At 35.8% G+C, this 18,827-nt stretch overlaps 1 protein-coding gene across 1 annotated transcript; it reads left to right on the top strand.

Moving 5' to 3' along the window:
• Nucleotides 1-3,563: 3,563 nt before the first annotated feature.
• Nucleotides 3,564-16,288, top strand: tmem150c (transmembrane protein 150C). Its single transcript, XM_056466862.1, has 9 exons — nt 3,564-3,797; nt 4,360-4,408; nt 6,424-6,526; nt 6,617-6,670; nt 7,649-7,681; nt 7,870-7,937; nt 9,259-9,386; nt 10,345-10,522; nt 15,652-16,288. Exons 3-9 carry the CDS (start codon nt 6,453-6,455, stop codon nt 15,858-15,860), a joined length of 744 nt encoding a protein of 247 aa, XP_056322837.1. The 5' UTR covers nt 3,564-3,797; nt 4,360-4,408; nt 6,424-6,452; the 3' UTR covers nt 15,861-16,288.
• Nucleotides 16,289-18,827: the final 2,539 nt, after the last annotated feature.

The raw sequence follows: 18,827 nt of genomic DNA, 5'->3' as shown, positions 1-18,827 counted from the left end.
GCTCTCGAGTCTTTAAAAAAAAGTTCCGACAGAGATTTTGAATATATTCTAATCAGAGGCGGGTCTAAAGCGGCGTGACGTCAGTGAGTGGGCGGTGTTAAGGTTTCTGAGAGAGCTCTCGGCTTGCGATATTTTCAAACAACATATAAATAAAACAATGACCACACAGCGACAGGTGAGTCAGAGTAAATCATGTTAAAAAGGCTAATTCTGTTTATGACATTCGAAGGTTGTGTGGTAAATAGTATCAGAGGCAACACTCATTTTCAGTTTCGTTTTCATGTGTCTGTTTATGATGAGAAGAAGGAGGTAAGTAAAGTCTTTAACATCATTAGAACGTGTAAGTGTTCTGGGCAACATGTCTGGTCATATTTCAATGTACATCCTGGCCATGGTGACCTTTTTGCAGTTATTCGCCTCATTTTCTATTCAATTATGAGATTTAAAACTGTTTTTATAGTGACATTCATTCATTCACTCATTTTCTTTTCGGCTTAGTTCCTTTATTAATCCGGGGTCGCCACAGCGGAATGAACCGCCAACTTATCCAGCATATGTTTTATACAGCGAATGCCCTTCCAGCTGCAACCCATCTCTGGGAAACATCCATACACACTCACTCACACTCATACACTACGGACAATTTAGCCTTCCCAATTCACCTGTATCTTTGAACTGTGGGGGAAACCGGAGCAAACCCATGCGAACTAAGGGAGAACATGCAAACTCCACACAGAAACGCCAACTGACCCAGCCGAGGCTCGAACCAGCGACCTTCTTGCTGTGAGGTGACAGCACTACCTACTGCACCACTGCGTCGTCCTTTATAGTGAGATTTTAAGCACAATTTTTAGCAGGATTAGCTTGTCAGATGGTCATCATAACTACACTTTTTGACGTAACAAAAACATTTCCTAAATTTTTAGAATAAAGAAATATGTTTTAAATTAAAAACTGTAGCCTGTTTTTATTTATTAGGCAAAAAACAAACTCACCAGCACACCAAAACGTTCCTCAGTCAAAACTTGGCCATTTGAATAATAAAAAATGTAAACATTCATTCATTCATTTTCTTTTTGGCTTAGTCCCTTTATTAATCTGGGGTCGCCACAACGCAATGAACCGCTAACTTATCCAGCACATGTTTTACACAGCGGATGCCCTCCAACCCCAACCCATCACTGGGAAACATCCATACACTCTCATTCACACACATACACTACGGACAATTTTAGCTTACCCAATTCACCTGTACCACATGTCTTTGTGGTTTGTTCCCCTTGAGGGAAACCGGAACACGCAGGGAGAACATGCAAACCACACAGAAACGCCAATCTTTTTGCTGTGAGGCGATCATGCTACCCACTGCACCTCCGTGACACACAGAAATAAATAATGATAATAATAGTAATGATAATGTAGTGCGTCATGATTTATCTAGCTCCTCTTAAACTTGAAAATTCATGGATAACAACAATAGCCTAATTTGTTTTAAAATTAACCTTAATATTGGCTGCTCATACCTTTTGACTTCACTTGACTTACGTCAGATTGTGTTTTCTTGCACAGCTAGATGTTAGACTCATAAAAAATAACAGTTTGTGTTCGCCAAAACTGATTAGCTCCACCAAAGTGACAGCCAACAGAACCACTGACTTCTTGCAGTTTGGCGACAGCACTACCCACTGCACCACCCTATATTATATTATCCATTCATTCATTTTCTTTTCGGCTTAGTCTCTTGTCCTAGTCTCGCATGTCTTTTGGAAACCGGAGCACCCGAAGAAAACCCATGTGAACACGGAAAGAACATGCAAACTCCACACAGAAACGCCAACTGACCCAGCCGAGGCTCAAACCGGCGACCTTCTTGCTGTGAGGCGAACGTGCTACCCACTGCGCCACCATGCAGCCATATTATATTTTATTATATTATATTATATTATATTATATTATATTATATTATATTATATTATATTATATTATATTATATTATATTATATTATATTATATTATATTATATTATATTCTGTTTTGTTCTATTCTACTTTATTTTATTCTGTTCTATTCTGTTCTGTTCTATTCTACATTGTAAAAATGCAGGGTTGCACACAATTCATTCATGTTATCCCAACACAAATTGATTAAGTTAACTTAACACTTTTAACAAATTTATGTGGATTGAACATAAAAAATTAAGTTTAATGAAAAAAAAAATTAAGTCCTAATGAAATTTCAAGAATCATGTTGTTTCAGCTCATCTTAAAAAAGTAGTTTGAACAAGCAAAAAAATATATATTTTGAGTGCATTCTGTTCAGTTCTATTTTATTTTATTCTGTTCTGTTCTATTCTATTCTGTTCTATTCTATTCTAATCTACTCTATTCTATTTTACTCTGTTCTGTTATATTTTATTCTAATCTACTGTATTCTATGTTATTCTGTTCTATTCTATTCTTTTCTATTTTATTCTGTTCTAATCTATTCTATTCCATTCTATTCTGTTCTTTTTTATATATTATATTTTATTCTGTTCTATTCTATTCTATTCTATTCTGTTCTGTTCTGTTTTATTCTGTTATATTCTATTCTGTTCTGTTCTATTTTATTCTGTTCTATTCTATTTTATTCCGTTCTATTCTATTCTGTTCTATTTTATATATTATATTTTTTCTGTCCTATTCTGTTCTGGTCTATTCTATTCTACTCTGCTCTGTTCTGCTCTATTTTGTTCTATTCTATTATGTTCTGTTCTATTATATTATATTATATTTTATTCTATTCTATTCAGTTCTGCTCTATTTTATTGTATTCTGTTCTATTCTATTCTATTTTATTCTGTTCTATTCTATTTTATTCTGTTCTATTCTATTTTATTCTGTTCTATTCTATTTTATTCTAATCTATTTTATTCTGTTCTATTCTATTTTATTCTGTTCTATTCTATTATTTTCTATTCTATTTTATTCTATTATTTTCTATTCTATTCTATTTTATTCTGTTCTATTCTATTTTATTTCATTCTATTCTATTCTTTTTATTCTGTTCCATTATATTCTGTTCTATTCTATTTTATTCTATTCTATTCTGTTCTGCTCTATTTTGTTATATTTTATTCTATTATGTTCTGTTCTATTCTGTTACTCCAATCTGTTGGCAGTGTGTCAGTTGCTGTTTCTCTCAAAGAATGATAAGAAAAAAGAACTGCCTAATTGTGACTTTCTGTACCAAAATATGTGGTATAAGAGTCATGTCTAAAGTTGTGTGAAAAATGTCAGACTAGTGAGATTTTTAAACCCACACCTGCAATTTTTCTGACTTCAATAATTCTATACCTCATAATAACTCATAACTCTGACATTTTTTCAGTAATTTCAATAGTCTGGTTATGATAAACAAAGCCAGGATTTGGCTGAGAAAAAATATACTCACAAAGCTCTCAATTCTGACTTTTACCTAGCACAACATCTCCGAAGCGTATGAAGTGATGCTCAAATGCTTTGCGAGTCGGTTTGTTCGATTCCTTCAGTAGAACTGGTTCAAAAGAACGACTCGTTTGACTACTCGACTCGTAACATTCACGTCTCGCAATGTCTGTCTGAGAATTATCACACCGAGTCTGTCAGGCCCTACACATGAATTAAGGACTTCAAATCGTATTTCGATTCAGCAAAACTCCATTTGGTAGAGCACAGAGCTCACAAACAGCCGAATGCAAACGATGTCAGTGGTCGAGTCCTAATGAAATGAAGACGACACGGCTTTTATACGCGACGGAAGAGTGTGCTGTTTTTAAGGTAGGCATTTATACTTACTGTTAACAAAAGCGTGAAGGAAGACTGTATTACGAGATATGGCATTTTTCATTCTAATGGCGAACACAATACATGTTTTTTGACAGCTTGTCGGATAAATAGTGCGTATTATCGCAGCCCAGTTTTGTTTTTAATTGGCATATGAGCTTATTTCCCTTCAAAGTGAACACAGTTTGGTTTGTCTACAGAATTTTAAAACGGGGAATTGTAATAAATAGGCAGATGTTTAGAAATATGTAAAGTCAGTCACACAAAGAGTGTCTTTATCCACACTAGTAACGCATTTATTGTGGCTTTATTTGTGACTGTGGAATAAAGAGAAGGGAAAGCTCTCTATTTTTGTCTCTATTCACACTGAATGAAGCTGTCAGTCCAGTTTCAGAACCAAGGCGCTGTCCACTGACCTAAACATCCGAACATTTACTGATAATATTAACAGACCAAAAGTGGTATTAATAATACATGCTTTCGTAGGTTTGAAATATCAGCAATACTGTGATATATATGCAGATAAAGTGACTGCATTTTTGTTTCATCTCTGTAGACTGAAGTCTGTCGGCACATCAGGCATTCTGGAAGAAATCTTGAAGCTGGTCAGTAGCTGAATTTTTCACCTTTTATTTGTAGTGCAACACAATGAACATCTCCCAACATCACCAGGAATAGTTGAAGCCGAAAAAATCGAACATTTGCTAATTCTCTACTCAGCCTCATGCCATACAAGATGTATACAAGTTACTTTATTCAACCTCCGTATCCATTAAAGGTTTTTTTTATAACGAGGATCTAAAGAAACCATTTTGCTGCTCCAAAATCCATATATGCAGCTTCAAAGTAATCCACACGACCCCTGCTGATAAATAAGAGTCTAGTAATGGCTGTAGGCATGGGCCGGTATAAGTTTCTGACGGTATGATAACCTTGGATAAAAATATCACAGTTTCACGGTATCATGGTATAGACTGATTTTACGCGGCCGCCATTTAAAAAGCGAAATCGAGGCTGCGGTGGGAAAAAACCCAGAAGTATCGCCTGAGTCGCACAGGAATGTTGTGTGCCTGGCAGTATATCTTATCAGCGAAAAGAAAGTGGCACAAATTTATCATTTCACCATCTTCCGCGTGACCCGAAGGTCCGCTCTGAATGGAAAGTGAAAATAAAAAGAGAAATCAGACCTCATTTTCAGCTAAGTTAAGGGAAATGGCACTAGTTAGCTAACGTTATCTTTCCCAAACACACGGTTTAGATGCCATTTATCAAACTCAAGGTAATAAACTGATTATTTCACTATATTAGACTTGTCACAATACTGAATTTCGGTACTAAAATGTATCAAAACCGTCAATTTCCCACTAACATTTAAGCGCTGTTGAACGCAACAACGCTCAATTGTCATAGTGTTCACCGGTGCTCTACAGAAATGACTGTGATAGGCCATAAATGTCATGAGTTCATTGCACTTCAGCGCTGTTTACCAAGTGCAAACACAGACAAGCAATCAACTGATCTTCGCAGCTTTAAAACGCTCCAGGGTCTGTGTATCTGTGTTTGCACTCAGTGAAGAGCGGTGAACTGATGACCTTCACGACCAATCACAGTCATTTCTGTTGAGCACTGGTGAATACTATGGCAAATCAGCGGTGTTTAAGAACACTCTCAAATGGGAAATGAACGTTTTAAAAACTTTAGTACCGGCTCAACAGTATTACAGACAACACGAAGGTGTGCTACAGAGAACTGCATTGTTTTATCACTCAACGGGTTACATAGGCTGAAGCAGGGAAGCCCCCATGGTGTTTACCTGGTGCCATGAACTTAAGTCTAGGAGGACACTTAAGCGTATTACTCTTAAAGAAAGTTTTCCATGTGAAGATGTCAAAATTGATATTTATTTATAAAAATTATGTGAGCAAAGATAAATAACCTCCTCATCACCCTTTTGAAATATAAGGCTGTAAAGGGATGATGTCAATTGCACTAGACACGCTATGGACAGAAACACAATGAAGCAATATAGTACTATGTTCCAACTCATTATCTGCATTACATGTTTTTTTCCAGTCATTAAAGATATCATCTTCAAGACAGAACTTTCTGAATAAAATTTTATTTTTAATAATGAAGAGATTGATCGAACATGCCTATTAATGGTAGGTTTGCAAAGAAATGTCATGCTCCCTTTTAAAAGTATTTTGTAGTATTTACAAAACACAGCATTTTATTGTTACATGTTGTGTCTGCTGTATTTTGTAGTTTATTTTAATACATGTAAAACTGAGGTATTTAATCTTTTATTTTAAAATACATTTCAATGCATTTTTGCCCAACCCTGAATGTAAACGATGTTTAAGTGCACATTCAGAACAATTAGGCACACTTTTTGAAAAACGATCCACGAACCTGCAATATATTGCATTAAAACTCATAAAACCAGTAGTTACTTGCTTTAAATGAAGTATTTAATTACAGTACATAATACACAATGCTTTATTAGATCAGTAGTACACATTTTATTTTGAAATCAGATGTTGTGATGTGGAAATTCACATTGTGGTGTCTGCTACTGTATAAAAGCAGGCTGTTTTTGTCATTGTTTGTCTTATTTCAGGGTTGTTTCATTGATGTTCATAAGGAGACATGAGGAAGTGCAGTCCATGGATGTTTCTGCCTGTAATGTTTTCTTTCTTCACAGCCGCAGGCCTTTGGGTCGTGTGAGTATCTAAAACCTGCTTTTCTACATTCCACTTTCACGATTTAAGCTGCCTTTAAAATAAATATAATATCATTTCATTTATGAACAGGTATTTCATTGCTGTGGAGGATGAAAAAATCACACCACTCAGTTCAGAGTACAAGTAAGGAAAATCGCGCACTTTTTCATGCAAATTTTTCAGATATTCATGAGCCCATCATTCAATCTGTTTATTGACATGTAAATGTGTGTAGTAGAGATATATATATATATATATATATATATATATATATATATATATATATATATATAATGTATATGTGATACACACATTGTTACATAGATATTTAGATATTTAAATATATATACAATATAATATACATGCATATTTTATATCTCAATATAAATAAAAAAATTCTAAAGGTTTATTTTGATGGTCCATTTGAGTATTAGTAGACTGTCTGCTTAATATCTGTTGATAGTGCTCCTTCAACAGACATTTAACTGACTATAAGAAACTTAGCAAGTACATGTCAACTTAATCTAACCCTAAGCACAATCTAACAGTGTACTTATAATCTAATGAGAATTAGTTGGCATGTAGATGCAATGTACCATTAATTCAACAAACAGACCATCAAAATAAAGTGTGACCATTCTAAAATATATGCTTGCATGTGTGAATTTATATATACATAATAAATATACACAGTACACACACTTAAATTATGTCAAAACAAATATTTTTTATGTGATTAATCGTGATAATGTTTTGCCTATCGCTAGTTTTTATATTAATTATAGTATTTTGGTATATGCAAATTTTGAATATGCAAATGTTTTAATAATTTATGTGCGATACAGTTCATAAAGTAATACTGTCTGTCTTTTAGTGTGTCTATTCTACGAGAGATCTTTGTTCACCAAACAAAATCCAGTGCTTCTAATTGGATTTAGATTGTAAACCTTTTTGATTTAGATTTTTTTATTTCATGTGTTAGGCTTTTAGCTACACTCAAAATAATTCTGCATTAATTCACTGATTTTTTTCATAAATTATGCACAAAAACAGCAAAAAAATAAAATAAAAAGGCATTCTGACCCTGATATAATAATGTTAATGCCTCCTTCAACTTCCTAGGAGGTCGGAATCAAAATCTCCTCCATATATCAGGTAAATATATATATATATATATATATATATATATATATATATATATATATATATATATATATATATATATATATATATATATATATATATATATATATATATATATATATATTCATTTTTTGTTATAATTTTATTTCTTTTTTTTAGAGGTCTGATAAATATTCTTATGTGCCGTCTTTACTGTTTAGCATTGCAGGCAATGCTCCACCTGCCAGCTGTGTGTTCAGTCAAGTCATGAACATGGCAGCCTTTGTAGGTATGAATGGTGCTCACATTCTGTCAAAGGAGCTGCTTTTCTTTGGGGGGGAAAAGCTTTTTTTTATTGCCGTTCATTTCGAGAGGTAATATGAAGAGTAGTTTTGATTTAGCAATTGCAAGTTTCTATTTCAAAATTCACACTTCGAATTGAAATGTAAAGCCAGAATTGAGAGATATATAAACACAATTTCAAGATGTCACTATACTGAGAAAAAAACAGAACTGTAAGTGAGTTAAAGTCAAAAAGATTAGCCCTTCTTTGAAATTTGTAGTTTCTTTTTAAATATTTCCTAAATTATATTTAGTAGAGCAAGGTCATTTTCACAGCACTTCCTATAGTATTATTTCTTCTGGAGAAAGTCTTTTTTATTGTAATAAAAGTTTTTTATTTTTTGAAATCAATTTTAAGGTCAATATTAATAGATTTTATTTGTACAGAACAAATACTGTTGTGCAATAACTTGCCTAATTAACCTAGTTAAGCCTTTAATTTTTACTTTAAACTGAATACTAGTATACTGCAAAATAACTAGTAAAAGATTGTGTTGTCATCATGGGAAAGAAAGGAAATTCATTATTAGAAATTAGTGATTATACTTTATAAAACACTTGGGAAGTATTTTTAGAAGAATTAATATCTCACAGGATGGTGAATAATTTTGACTTCAACTATAAATGTACAATTGCAAAATTTGAAGTCAAAATTATACACAATTATGTGACAAAATGTCAGAGAAGTGTGTAGTTTTGTCCATTCAGTCGTAGAGCTATTCTGTAGAGCAGAAGTCACCAAACTTGTTCCTGGAGGGCCGGTGTCCTGCAGATTTTAGCTCCAACCCTAATCAAAAACACACCTGAATGAGCTAATCAAGGTCTTACTAGGTATACTTGAAACACCCAGCCAGGTGTGTTGAGGTAAGTTGGAGCTAAACCCTGCAGGGACACCGGCCCTCCAGGACCGAGATTGGTGACCCCCGCTGTTGAGCAAATCTAATTTAGCAATTCCAAGTTATATGTGAAATTTCGCACATTTATTTCTCAGAATGTAAAACAAAAAGCCAGAACTGCGAGATTTTAAGAATTCGCAATTCTGAGAATAAAACAGAACTGTAAGATATAAACGTACAATTGCACATTACAATTGTACAATTAGATATTATAAACATGGTTTGCATGGAATAAACTTGAGATAGGAACTTATATAAACTTAGAAAAATAATATGTGTGGTTTAAACTGATCTGCGAGATTCGTCTAAGATAAACGCTCAGCTGAAATGAATCGTCAGAAATAACTTGTGTCATATTTTCTAAACCTCCAGGCTTCATTCTTGGAGTACTGCGGTATCTGCAGCTCAAACCCAGAGTCCACAAACCCTGGCTCAACATCGGCAGTCTGGTGGCTTTGTCTCTGGCTTGCTTCGGGATGACTCTTGTTGGCAATTTCCAGGTATTGTACAAAATCAAACCACTTAACCTTGAGTTAAGAAATGTTTCACATACAGACGGCAATACTATTGCCAGAACAGAGCAAGGAAATTTTCACAGTATGTCTGATAATATTTTTTCTTCTGGAGAAAGTCTTATTTGTTTTATTTCAGCTAGAATAAAAGCAGTTTTTAATTTTTTAAACACCATTTTAAGGTAATTATTATTAGCCCCTTTAAGCTATATTTTTTCGATAGTCTACAGAACAAACCATCGTTATACAATAACTTACCTAATAACCCTAACCTGCCTAGTTAACCTAGTGAAGCATTTAAATGTAACTTTAAGCTTTATAGAAGTGTCTTGAAAAATGTATTATTTAAATTATTATTATTAAAAAAATTATATTTATTTCTTTATTTAAAATGCAGTTTATTTTTCAAAAATGCTAGGGCCCCATACCTGGAATTGCTTAGGGCCCTCAAATCACTAAGTCCACCCTTAATGGTAAAGTATGGTTTATTAGTATGGTTTAAAAGTTGGAAAATACAGTAGTTTTTTTAAAATGGTTTGGAAAGGTTTGGATCTCTACAGCTTATGCTTGTTTTATTTGATTAAAATACTGTAAAAGCAGTAATATAAATACATAACTGTGATCATTCTATTCTAGTTTGGTGCTCAATTAATTGTTGAAAGTATCATTTAATAAAAAAGTAGATTTTTGCAACCAAATTTGATTATTTTATAATATTTTGAACAACTTTAAATTCCTTCCTAAGGTCATTTTTTAAATTAGCTCTTTCCTGAAGATTTATTTTATCTTTAAAAAATAGCAGTGAATCAACATTTAATACTAAAAATGTACAATAAGCAGCAGATAAAATCTCACAGGAGGTTTAATCATTTTGCCTTCAACTCTACATCTTACATAATGTTCACTCAAAACTTTTTCTGATATTTATATATACCCTTTGATCCAGCTTTCCAATGATGAGGAGCTGCACAACATTGGCACGTCCATGACCTTTGGCCTGGGAACGCTCTTCTGCTGGGTGCAGTCTTTCATGACCCTTAAGGTGAACCTGCGCAATGAAGGCAAGCGTGCAGGAATCCCCCGCTTCCTGCTGTCCGGCGCCGTAACTTCCTGCATGCTGCTCTGTATCCTTCTTCCTTCGCTGTAACCTCACTCAACTGAAACTACAGTAGTCAACAATTGAAGAGGATCAAAAAAGTTTTTCAGAATTGTCCCAAGACAAGAATGCGTGTTGTTCAATAGTTTTAGGACAACTTCCATGAAAGATTTTGACCCACTTTAAACTGCTGTATATTTGTCAGGATGATGGGGAGTCTTTGTTGACTATGCAGAAAGAAGTGTCTAACGTGACAGTTAATGGTTTTTTCAGTATTTACAAGTCAATGATTCTTTTTAGGGTTGGGTGATAAGACCAGAATATCAATTTCTGATGACATTCTACCAGTAATAAAGGGATAGTTCACACAAAAATGAAAATCCTAGCATTATTTAGTCACCCTCTGCTGGTTTTAAACTTGTTTCAGTCTTTTCTTCTTCAGGAATAATTACTAAAGAACGTTGACTTCCATTGTATGTTTTGTTTCTACAATGGATGTCAATTTTCCAATATTCTTCAGTATATCTACAGGAGAAAAGAGACTCAAACTTGTTTGAAACAAACGGAGGATTAAATGATGGACTGGATAGTCTCAGTAACACTTTAGATTAGGTCACAATTCACGGTATTACCAAATAGGAATGCTCCAATCGATTGGCCGAACATCGGTATCAGACGATAATCACATTTCATGACTCAATCGGTACTCGTTGATCTGGCTGATCCCATGAACCAATCGCAAGTGTTTGTTTACAAGCAGAGGAAGATGCATCCGGCTCATGCGCCCGGGTTATGCATTATTGCATAACTGCATTATTAGTCATTCTTCTTACCATTTCTTAATCTGTTTTATCTATTTTCTTTTTGTGAAGCTGCTTCTGACCGTTACATGTATGTAACTTCCTTTATTTATCATCTTAGGTAAGGCGAGATCTCATACTTAAAGGGTAATTGTGCTTATGCAATGGCAAAGTTATATAAAGCTTAAAGAATCAGAATCGGGATTCTGTTTTGGCTGCAAAAATCCTGATCGGAGCATCCCTATTAACAAACTATTAACTAACACTACTAGCTTAATTAACTACTAATTTGCGGTTTATTAATAGTAAGGTGGAAGTTGGGTTTAGGTTTTGGGTAGGATTAGGGTTGCTGAATTAGATCTACTAATGAACAGTTCATATATTCATTATAGGCAGGTAATAAGCCAGTAGTTAATAACATGAATTGTGACCTAATCTAAAGCGTTACCGAATTCAAATTTTTTGGGTGAACGATCATCTAAAGGGGCCAGTCACACCAAACGCGCCTTTCCATTCTGAGATTGTGAGATGTACTGCACTGCCTCTTTTGTTGACAGTGTCCTACGCTTTTTATCTCGCTAGACAACATCTGAATCAGCGGCGTATTGTAAACAAGCGATGCTATTAATATTGTTATAATTGTACTATTTAATAATATTGTGTTATTCATGATTTGTGAAGTCATACAGCTGCTGTCTAGCCTCTCCTCCATCTTTATAAGTCTCTGTAGTCTTCTTGACAACAGAAACACTGCCGTCACTTCAATGGAAACCCTGCCCTTGCTTACATTTTAAGACGTGACTGACGTAGCAGTCATTTTCCGCTTTAGGTTGACGTACTTTCAACTGCAGGCGCACAGTGCACAATGGCAAAATGCAAGGCACAGCAGGTGGTTAAAATATGAGGTATATATATTGCATATAGCGTTACACCCATTCACACGGAGCGTCAGAGTCAACGCTTCCTATTCACTTTGAATGGGTGACGTCAGGAATTGCCGAACTGCATGGATCGTCGGCACCACCTCAGTGGCATTGCTCGCTGCAGAAGTTGGGAATTTCTCAACTTTTCAAGCGCTAATGGACTCGCCAGCCAATCAGATCGCTTTATGTAAATACACCAGCTCAGACAGTCGTCGATTGCGGACTAATTTCATTGGCTGACGCTGCTCTGACGATCGGGTCAGCCCCGATTTTAGACACGCCCTCTGTCAAGCGTTGACGCTGAAGCCCCGTGTGAATCGGGCATTAGAGAATCATTCAAAAGATCTGCCTCTCTGCTTCACAGCATTGATTTACATGAAAACATTTCTCAGATATCGTGGTCCTCATCAAGACAGCATTACAGACCATCAGATTTGTCAGCTGCATATCCATAAATAGAATCTCACGTTACACAAACGCGATGTTTTACTAAGATCTGGTGACTGAGGTTGTTTGAATTTAGTGAACTCAATGGCACATTAAAGAAACCAGTTTGAGATGATTTAAGTTTAAGGCACAATGTGTACGATTTATTCATTAAAATATCCAAAAACAACAAGAACGGTGTTATATATTTTGCTGATTTAGGTACTTCTATTATTCCAAATGTCTCAAAGAATTTTTTAATCCAGAAAAACAAGCAATTTTAACTCGTGTCACAGACCATGTCCTGTGTATTCATGCTAATGACATCACATGCCCTTGGTTTCCAATCAGCACGAAATAAATTGTTTAATATGTTGTGTGTTTTATTAACCTGCACAGAGTAGCATTATAACAGAACCCTCAAATGTATTTCAAGAGTTGTCACTTAGTTATGCTTAGTGTTAATAGCAGGTTTGGCATGCTGTCCCGGGAGAGAACCCTGAGCTCAGAGATATTTGAGCCCAAGGCTCCCGCCCAGTCAAATAAGCATATCTGGAGATCCGAGATCAGGTAGGTCTCAAGAGCTCCCCCTTGGAAATGGGAGGAAAAGGAGGAGATGGGGTGGAAGAGGGGATTCTTCAAAAACGAAGATAGAGCAGTAGGGAGAAAACAATCCATTTATTGTAAACTAGGATCACTCTGATTGGATTATTACTGATTACAGATGAGCGGCCAGTCATGCTCAATATCACGTGCTCCTCTCGAAATTAGTTTATGAAACTTCACTTAATCTGATAAAACAACACTGCTTCTCCACATGATCACAAGCAGAAGAACAGGAAGTGATGGACTGTGGCATAATAAAAGCTCTGCTGCTTCAGTGCTTTCAATTGCTGCAGAGCTCTCATTTCTCTTTGACAGTTTCAGCTCTACTCTACTTCATACCACCATGATAATAAGTGTTGGATACTTAAGCTTGTCTATTTCTGCAGAAGTCCTTTAAGATAACGAAGACACGATTGCATCCGAAATCACCTACTACTCAGTAGATACTGCTTTTAAATTTAAACGTACTACTTGGGTGTTAGAAAAGTGCGTTCTATATAGTATGAATGGAACTCGGGGGTACTACATCCGCCATTTTGTCATCATCGTGTGACCTACCCGTGTCAGTTGCGTCGCTTCACTCCTATTCATGAATTCTCTAGCGGTGCATCATAGGGTAGTGTAGCGCCCATCCGATGCGCAATTCAGAATTTCGTGGGAATTAGTAGGTCATCTGTGTACTTCTTGCATTTTGTTTTTTGAATTCTATGAATTCGGACATACTACTCTGTTCGCATACTGATTTTAGCGTACTATATAGTATGGAATTATGTGACAGTGCACAACTCCCGTGATTCCAAACTCAGTCATGGTGTCAACTGAGTTTTTGTTTGTTGTAAATACCCTCCCTCTTGTGGCAAAAACTACATACTATGCCTTTAAGTACTTAAAATAGCCAGGTCTGTCATAATAAATAATTTTGTATGAAATATATTATCACAGAAATTAATCACAGTATTTGAATTATTGTCATTTTAAGACCATTTCATGCCATGTAGTGATAATAATGGAAATAGCCTTAAACACCTTCAAGGGACAAAAACTTTTCATTCTTAAGGTTATTTAGGTTCTGTAAATAGATGTTAAAAATTAAATCTCCTAATATAAGCTTTGGCACCGGTGATGTCCTTGTCAAATGGCTTTAATGTTACTTGCAAATGTACGTCTGGAAGCGTACTGCAGCTTTGAAACAGAACTCATTTGGACAACTTCTCACAAAGCATCAGTAGTTTTCAGGAAAATGAGATTAGATGAGATGATTGATGCTGCAGAATCAGTTATAAACTTTTTTTTTGTAATTATGATGATATGCAGTAGTCAACATTTAAAGTGTGCATCACCTTTCATCAAAAGTTGTCCTAAATTATTCACTTTGAATGTTGACTACTGTACATTGCATCACCAAAAATACTTAAAGGTGTTGTAAGTAAGTTTTTGACTCTTCTAAAACATAAAAAATACCATAATATGTTTGCAGATGTTTAAGAAACATGCTAAGTGAACATTCTTGTTTATGAAAAAACATTGCTAAAGTCAGATATTCTGTTTTGAAAATATGCATTATGTGCCGGAACGTTTAACTCGCCCAGTGCCAGTTTAGCCAATTACATTTCAGCACCCTAAGTTGCCTTGGTGGAAAAACGCTTATTTCATACATCAGTCAGGAACGTACCTGCCAATACTCCTGTTTTTCCCAGGAGTCTCCCGTATTCCGACACCCTCCACCCTTTGTTATTTCTCCCAGAAAACTCCCATAATTTCACAGCCCGTAACCGTGTTACTCAGACCCTGTCTCAAGGAATTTCAGACAAATGTTGACAGATATGGTCAGGAAAGCTCTCAAAGTGTGCGTCTGCGACCAAAATGCGACCCTAGCAGACTACAAAATGAGACACAGATTCAGAGTTCCGCATGATATGGTTTTTAATTAGGAAATAATATAAATATTACGTACGTAAACATTATGTGAGCAGGTTAGATTGTAACACCTTGTCCTAACAACACACAACATGACAAAATTTGCAGTAATAAGTAATTTGGCTGTTTGCACCAGACGAACTGCGACAGAATTTTAAATACAGCCATTAAGAAGCACAAATAGTGCACTCACTGCACTCCAACGAAATGGTACGGTTTATAATCTTACTAATACATATTAAACCTCTTTAACATTATTAAATGTACATGCGTGTGTGTTTTCAACCCTGGTGTGCAATACCTAGTTCAACCACTGGGTGTCAAACTTACTGCACCTTTAAGGTCATTCAATACATTGATTATTGCGACAGGTCTGGAATTATCACCCAATCCTCCTTTTATTATTTGAAACTTCTACTTACCTTTCCTCATTCCTTTTCCATTTTGATTGCTTTGCAATGTTTCACCTTGACCAAAGATGGTAGATTTTGCTCTGATGGCTCAGCGGCTCCACATGCACGCTGCCCGGGCCCAGTGGGCGCTGGTTATGTTTTTCCTCACATACCTGGGCACGTTCGCCATCGAGTTTCGCCACTATCATTTTGAGATTGTTTGTAGCGACGACCAGGACCCTCCACTCAGCCTGTCGGAAAGCTTCTCGGAGGTCTCAGAGTATCAGTCTGACCAACTATAATCTCTTTTTTACTGTTTCTGTCAGACCCTCGTTCTTCCAGTGTTTTTTCGACTTATGTCATGCATGTAAACCGAATGTAATCTCTATAGAATTACTTTTGGATGGGTTTGTTTTTCTGAATGTGTAGATAGACTTTTGCAAAAGCGACAAACTCATAAAATGCACAACCATTTACTGTGATGCGCTCTGCGTTTATGTGAAGTAACCAGGACTTTTTGAAGAAGATCAAACTACAGTGACAGGTTTTAATTCATTCATTCTTTAAAAGATATTGATTATTAAACAGAATGCTAGCCCAAAAATGAACATGGTCCTTAATTGTCGTTCCAAACCAGTAAGATCTTCATTTATCTTCGTAATATTCTACATTAACACATTTTTTGATGAAATGCAAGAGCTTTCTGATCCTCTACATTACAATAAAAAAATAAATAAACTATGGTTATTATTTACGATAAATTTATTAGGTAGTTTCTAATAACTTTAACTAATTAACTAGTAACTAATAGCTTAAGTGTTATAATATATAAAGGTAGCTACTAGGGTTGGGCGATTTTGACCAATTTGGCATCGTATGACGTCTAATGTGAAACATCGTGATGGACGATGGCATTGTCTTCGTAGGCGGCGAATTAATTATGAATAATTAATTAATTCATAAATTAATTATTTGTAGCCTACCGTTTCAACTACCTGACCCGCATGGTTTTTGTTTTACCCATAACCAAATCATAAATAAATAAAGAAAAGTTACACACAAATTACCACCAGTATATCACTTTTTACGCCGGACTCTGGCATGAATAGGCAGAGTGATCCGTGTTGTTACAATGGCATCGACAAACTTGGTTGCTAAAAAGGGTGCACAACCAACAGTATCGAAGGTTTTCACTAAAATGACTAAATACAGGCGTGAAAACGAAAGACTAAAGCAGTGTACTGATGCTGTGAGTCGCTAGATAAAGACAAGATTAATTAAATGTCACGTTTAACAACTATAATGAGACTTGATCCAGCAGGACATCCTTGATAAACTGTCCGACGTGCACTGCTCTCTGGGGTTTTGTGCTCAAAGCTGACTGCTGGCGTTCATACGCGCGCATACGCTGCAGCATGTGCGTTTTCAGCAGTATAGTGTGGAAGGAGGGCTTTTCAGAGATGAAATGCCAGTGTGGACGTGGATCGTTTTCATCGTAAAATGTCAATTTAAAACTAAGACATATTAGTGTAAATGGGTATACGTGTGTATTTTCCGTGAGGTTGCTGCTGCGCCGAGGGCGGGGCGGAGGATCGCAATGCCGGCTCAAAATAAATAAATAATCCCACATCAAAGTGGGCGGAATTTCAGATCAAGTCCACCAATTGTGTAATCGCAATGGACCAATGGTAGCTCAAAGGTGTTTAGGAGCCAAAACAAAACCCTACAAAAAAGTTTGCTATGGGTGAGCCAGATTTTGTTTGACATTTGTTCGTCAGTTTTTCGATTTCGTTTGACGTTAACGGTCTACGGGGTCAGAGAGCTGTCGGATTTCACCTAAAATAAACAAAATGGTTTGGAACGACATGAGGGTGAATAACTAATGACAGATTTTTTTTATTTTTTAGGTGAACTAATCCTTTAAAGTGCTCCTATTAAATTATTTTAATGGTAATGATTATTAATTATGTCTCCTGCAATCATATTACATCAATTTGAGGTAAATATACAATTGAATATATGGATTACACAGCCTAAATGTGAATTTCAGCTCTTCCTTTGCACATATAAAAAGAAAAACAAGCAGTAATGATGTTAGTTTTACTGTATCAATTAGAGCACGAATCCTCATCCGCTGGAAGATTATTCAAAGCGTACTTGCTTATCTAGAACAGAAAACCACTTAGCAACACCTCCAGGCCTCAAATACAACAAAAGTGTGTGAGGGTGAAATAAATGTTGTTCGCTAGCAGCCAATGAAGATTGTAGACTTGAATTTTGCCCAAACCTTCATAGGATTGTGTATGAAGTAGGACTAGAATTATTGACGATTAGTTCCAGGCTCTTTACAATCAGCTCTTCTTTTGGCAGACAGTAACTCCATTTTTAACTTTTTACATGAGCAAATGGCTAATAACACAACACATTTAAGGTGATATTTGAGAATGCATAATAGACTGATTTCAAGCGGCCACGATTTTAAAAGTGAAAGCAAGGCTGCGGTGGGAAGAAACTCGGAAGTATCACCGAAGTATCGAGTTACGCAGGAACGGCGTCAGTGATGGTGTATTGTTGTGTGCCTGGCTATATATCTTATCAGCGAAAAGAAAAGTGACATAAATTTATAATTTCACTGCTTTCCAAGTGACCTGAAGGTCTGTTCTGAATGGAAAGTGAAAATAAAAAGGGATATCAAACCTCATTTAAGCGAAGTTAAGGGAAATGGTCCTAGTTAGCTAATGTTTTCTTTCCCAAACTCAAACTGATTCTTTCGCTATATTAGACTTGTCACGGTACTGAATTTCAGTACTGAAATTTAAAAAAACATCCATTTCCAACTAGCATTTAAGCCCAGTTGAGCGCTTTCTTAAATACCGCTGATTTGCCATAGTATTCACCAGTGCTCAAAGGAAATGACTGTGATTGGCCATGAAGGTAATCAGTTCACCGCTCTTCGTGGATGTTTACAGAGTGCAAACACAGACAAGTGATATGCTGATGACTTGACTGATCTTCGCGGCTTTAAAACGCTCCAGTGTCCGTGTATCTGTTTGCACTTGGTGAAGAGCGGTGAACTGAAGACCTTCATGGCCAATCACAATCATTTCTGTTGAGCACTGGTGAACACAATCGCAAATCAGGGCTGTTTATAAATGCGCTTAAATGTTAGCACGGAATGGATGTTTTTAAAATGTAAGTATCGAGACAACACTATTACAGACAACATGAGGATGTGCTACAGATAACTGCATTGTTTTATCGCTTACCGG

Source organism: Danio aesculapii, chromosome 10, assembly GCF_903798145.1.
Source record: "Danio aesculapii chromosome 10, fDanAes4.1, whole genome shotgun sequence".
Classification (NCBI taxonomy): domain Eukaryota; kingdom Metazoa; phylum Chordata; class Actinopteri; order Cypriniformes; family Danionidae; genus Danio; species Danio aesculapii.
This window is presented reverse-complemented; position numbering and strand designations above follow the sequence as displayed.

Bases quoted from the DNA above. Each gene is read 5' to 3' on its own strand.
- tmem150c (XM_056466862.1), top strand. From the start codon at position 6,453: ATGAGGAAGTGCAGTCCATGGATGTTTCTGCCTGTAATGTTTTCTTTC. The intron at 7,938-9,258 runs GTATGAATGGTG...CTAAACCTCCAG, and splicing joins GAACATGGCAGCCTTTGTAG to GCTTCATTCTTGGAGTACTG. The intron at 10,523-15,651 runs GTATCCTTCTTC...CAAAGATGGTAG, and splicing joins AACTTCCTGCATGCTGCTCT to ATTTTGCTCTGATGGCTCAG.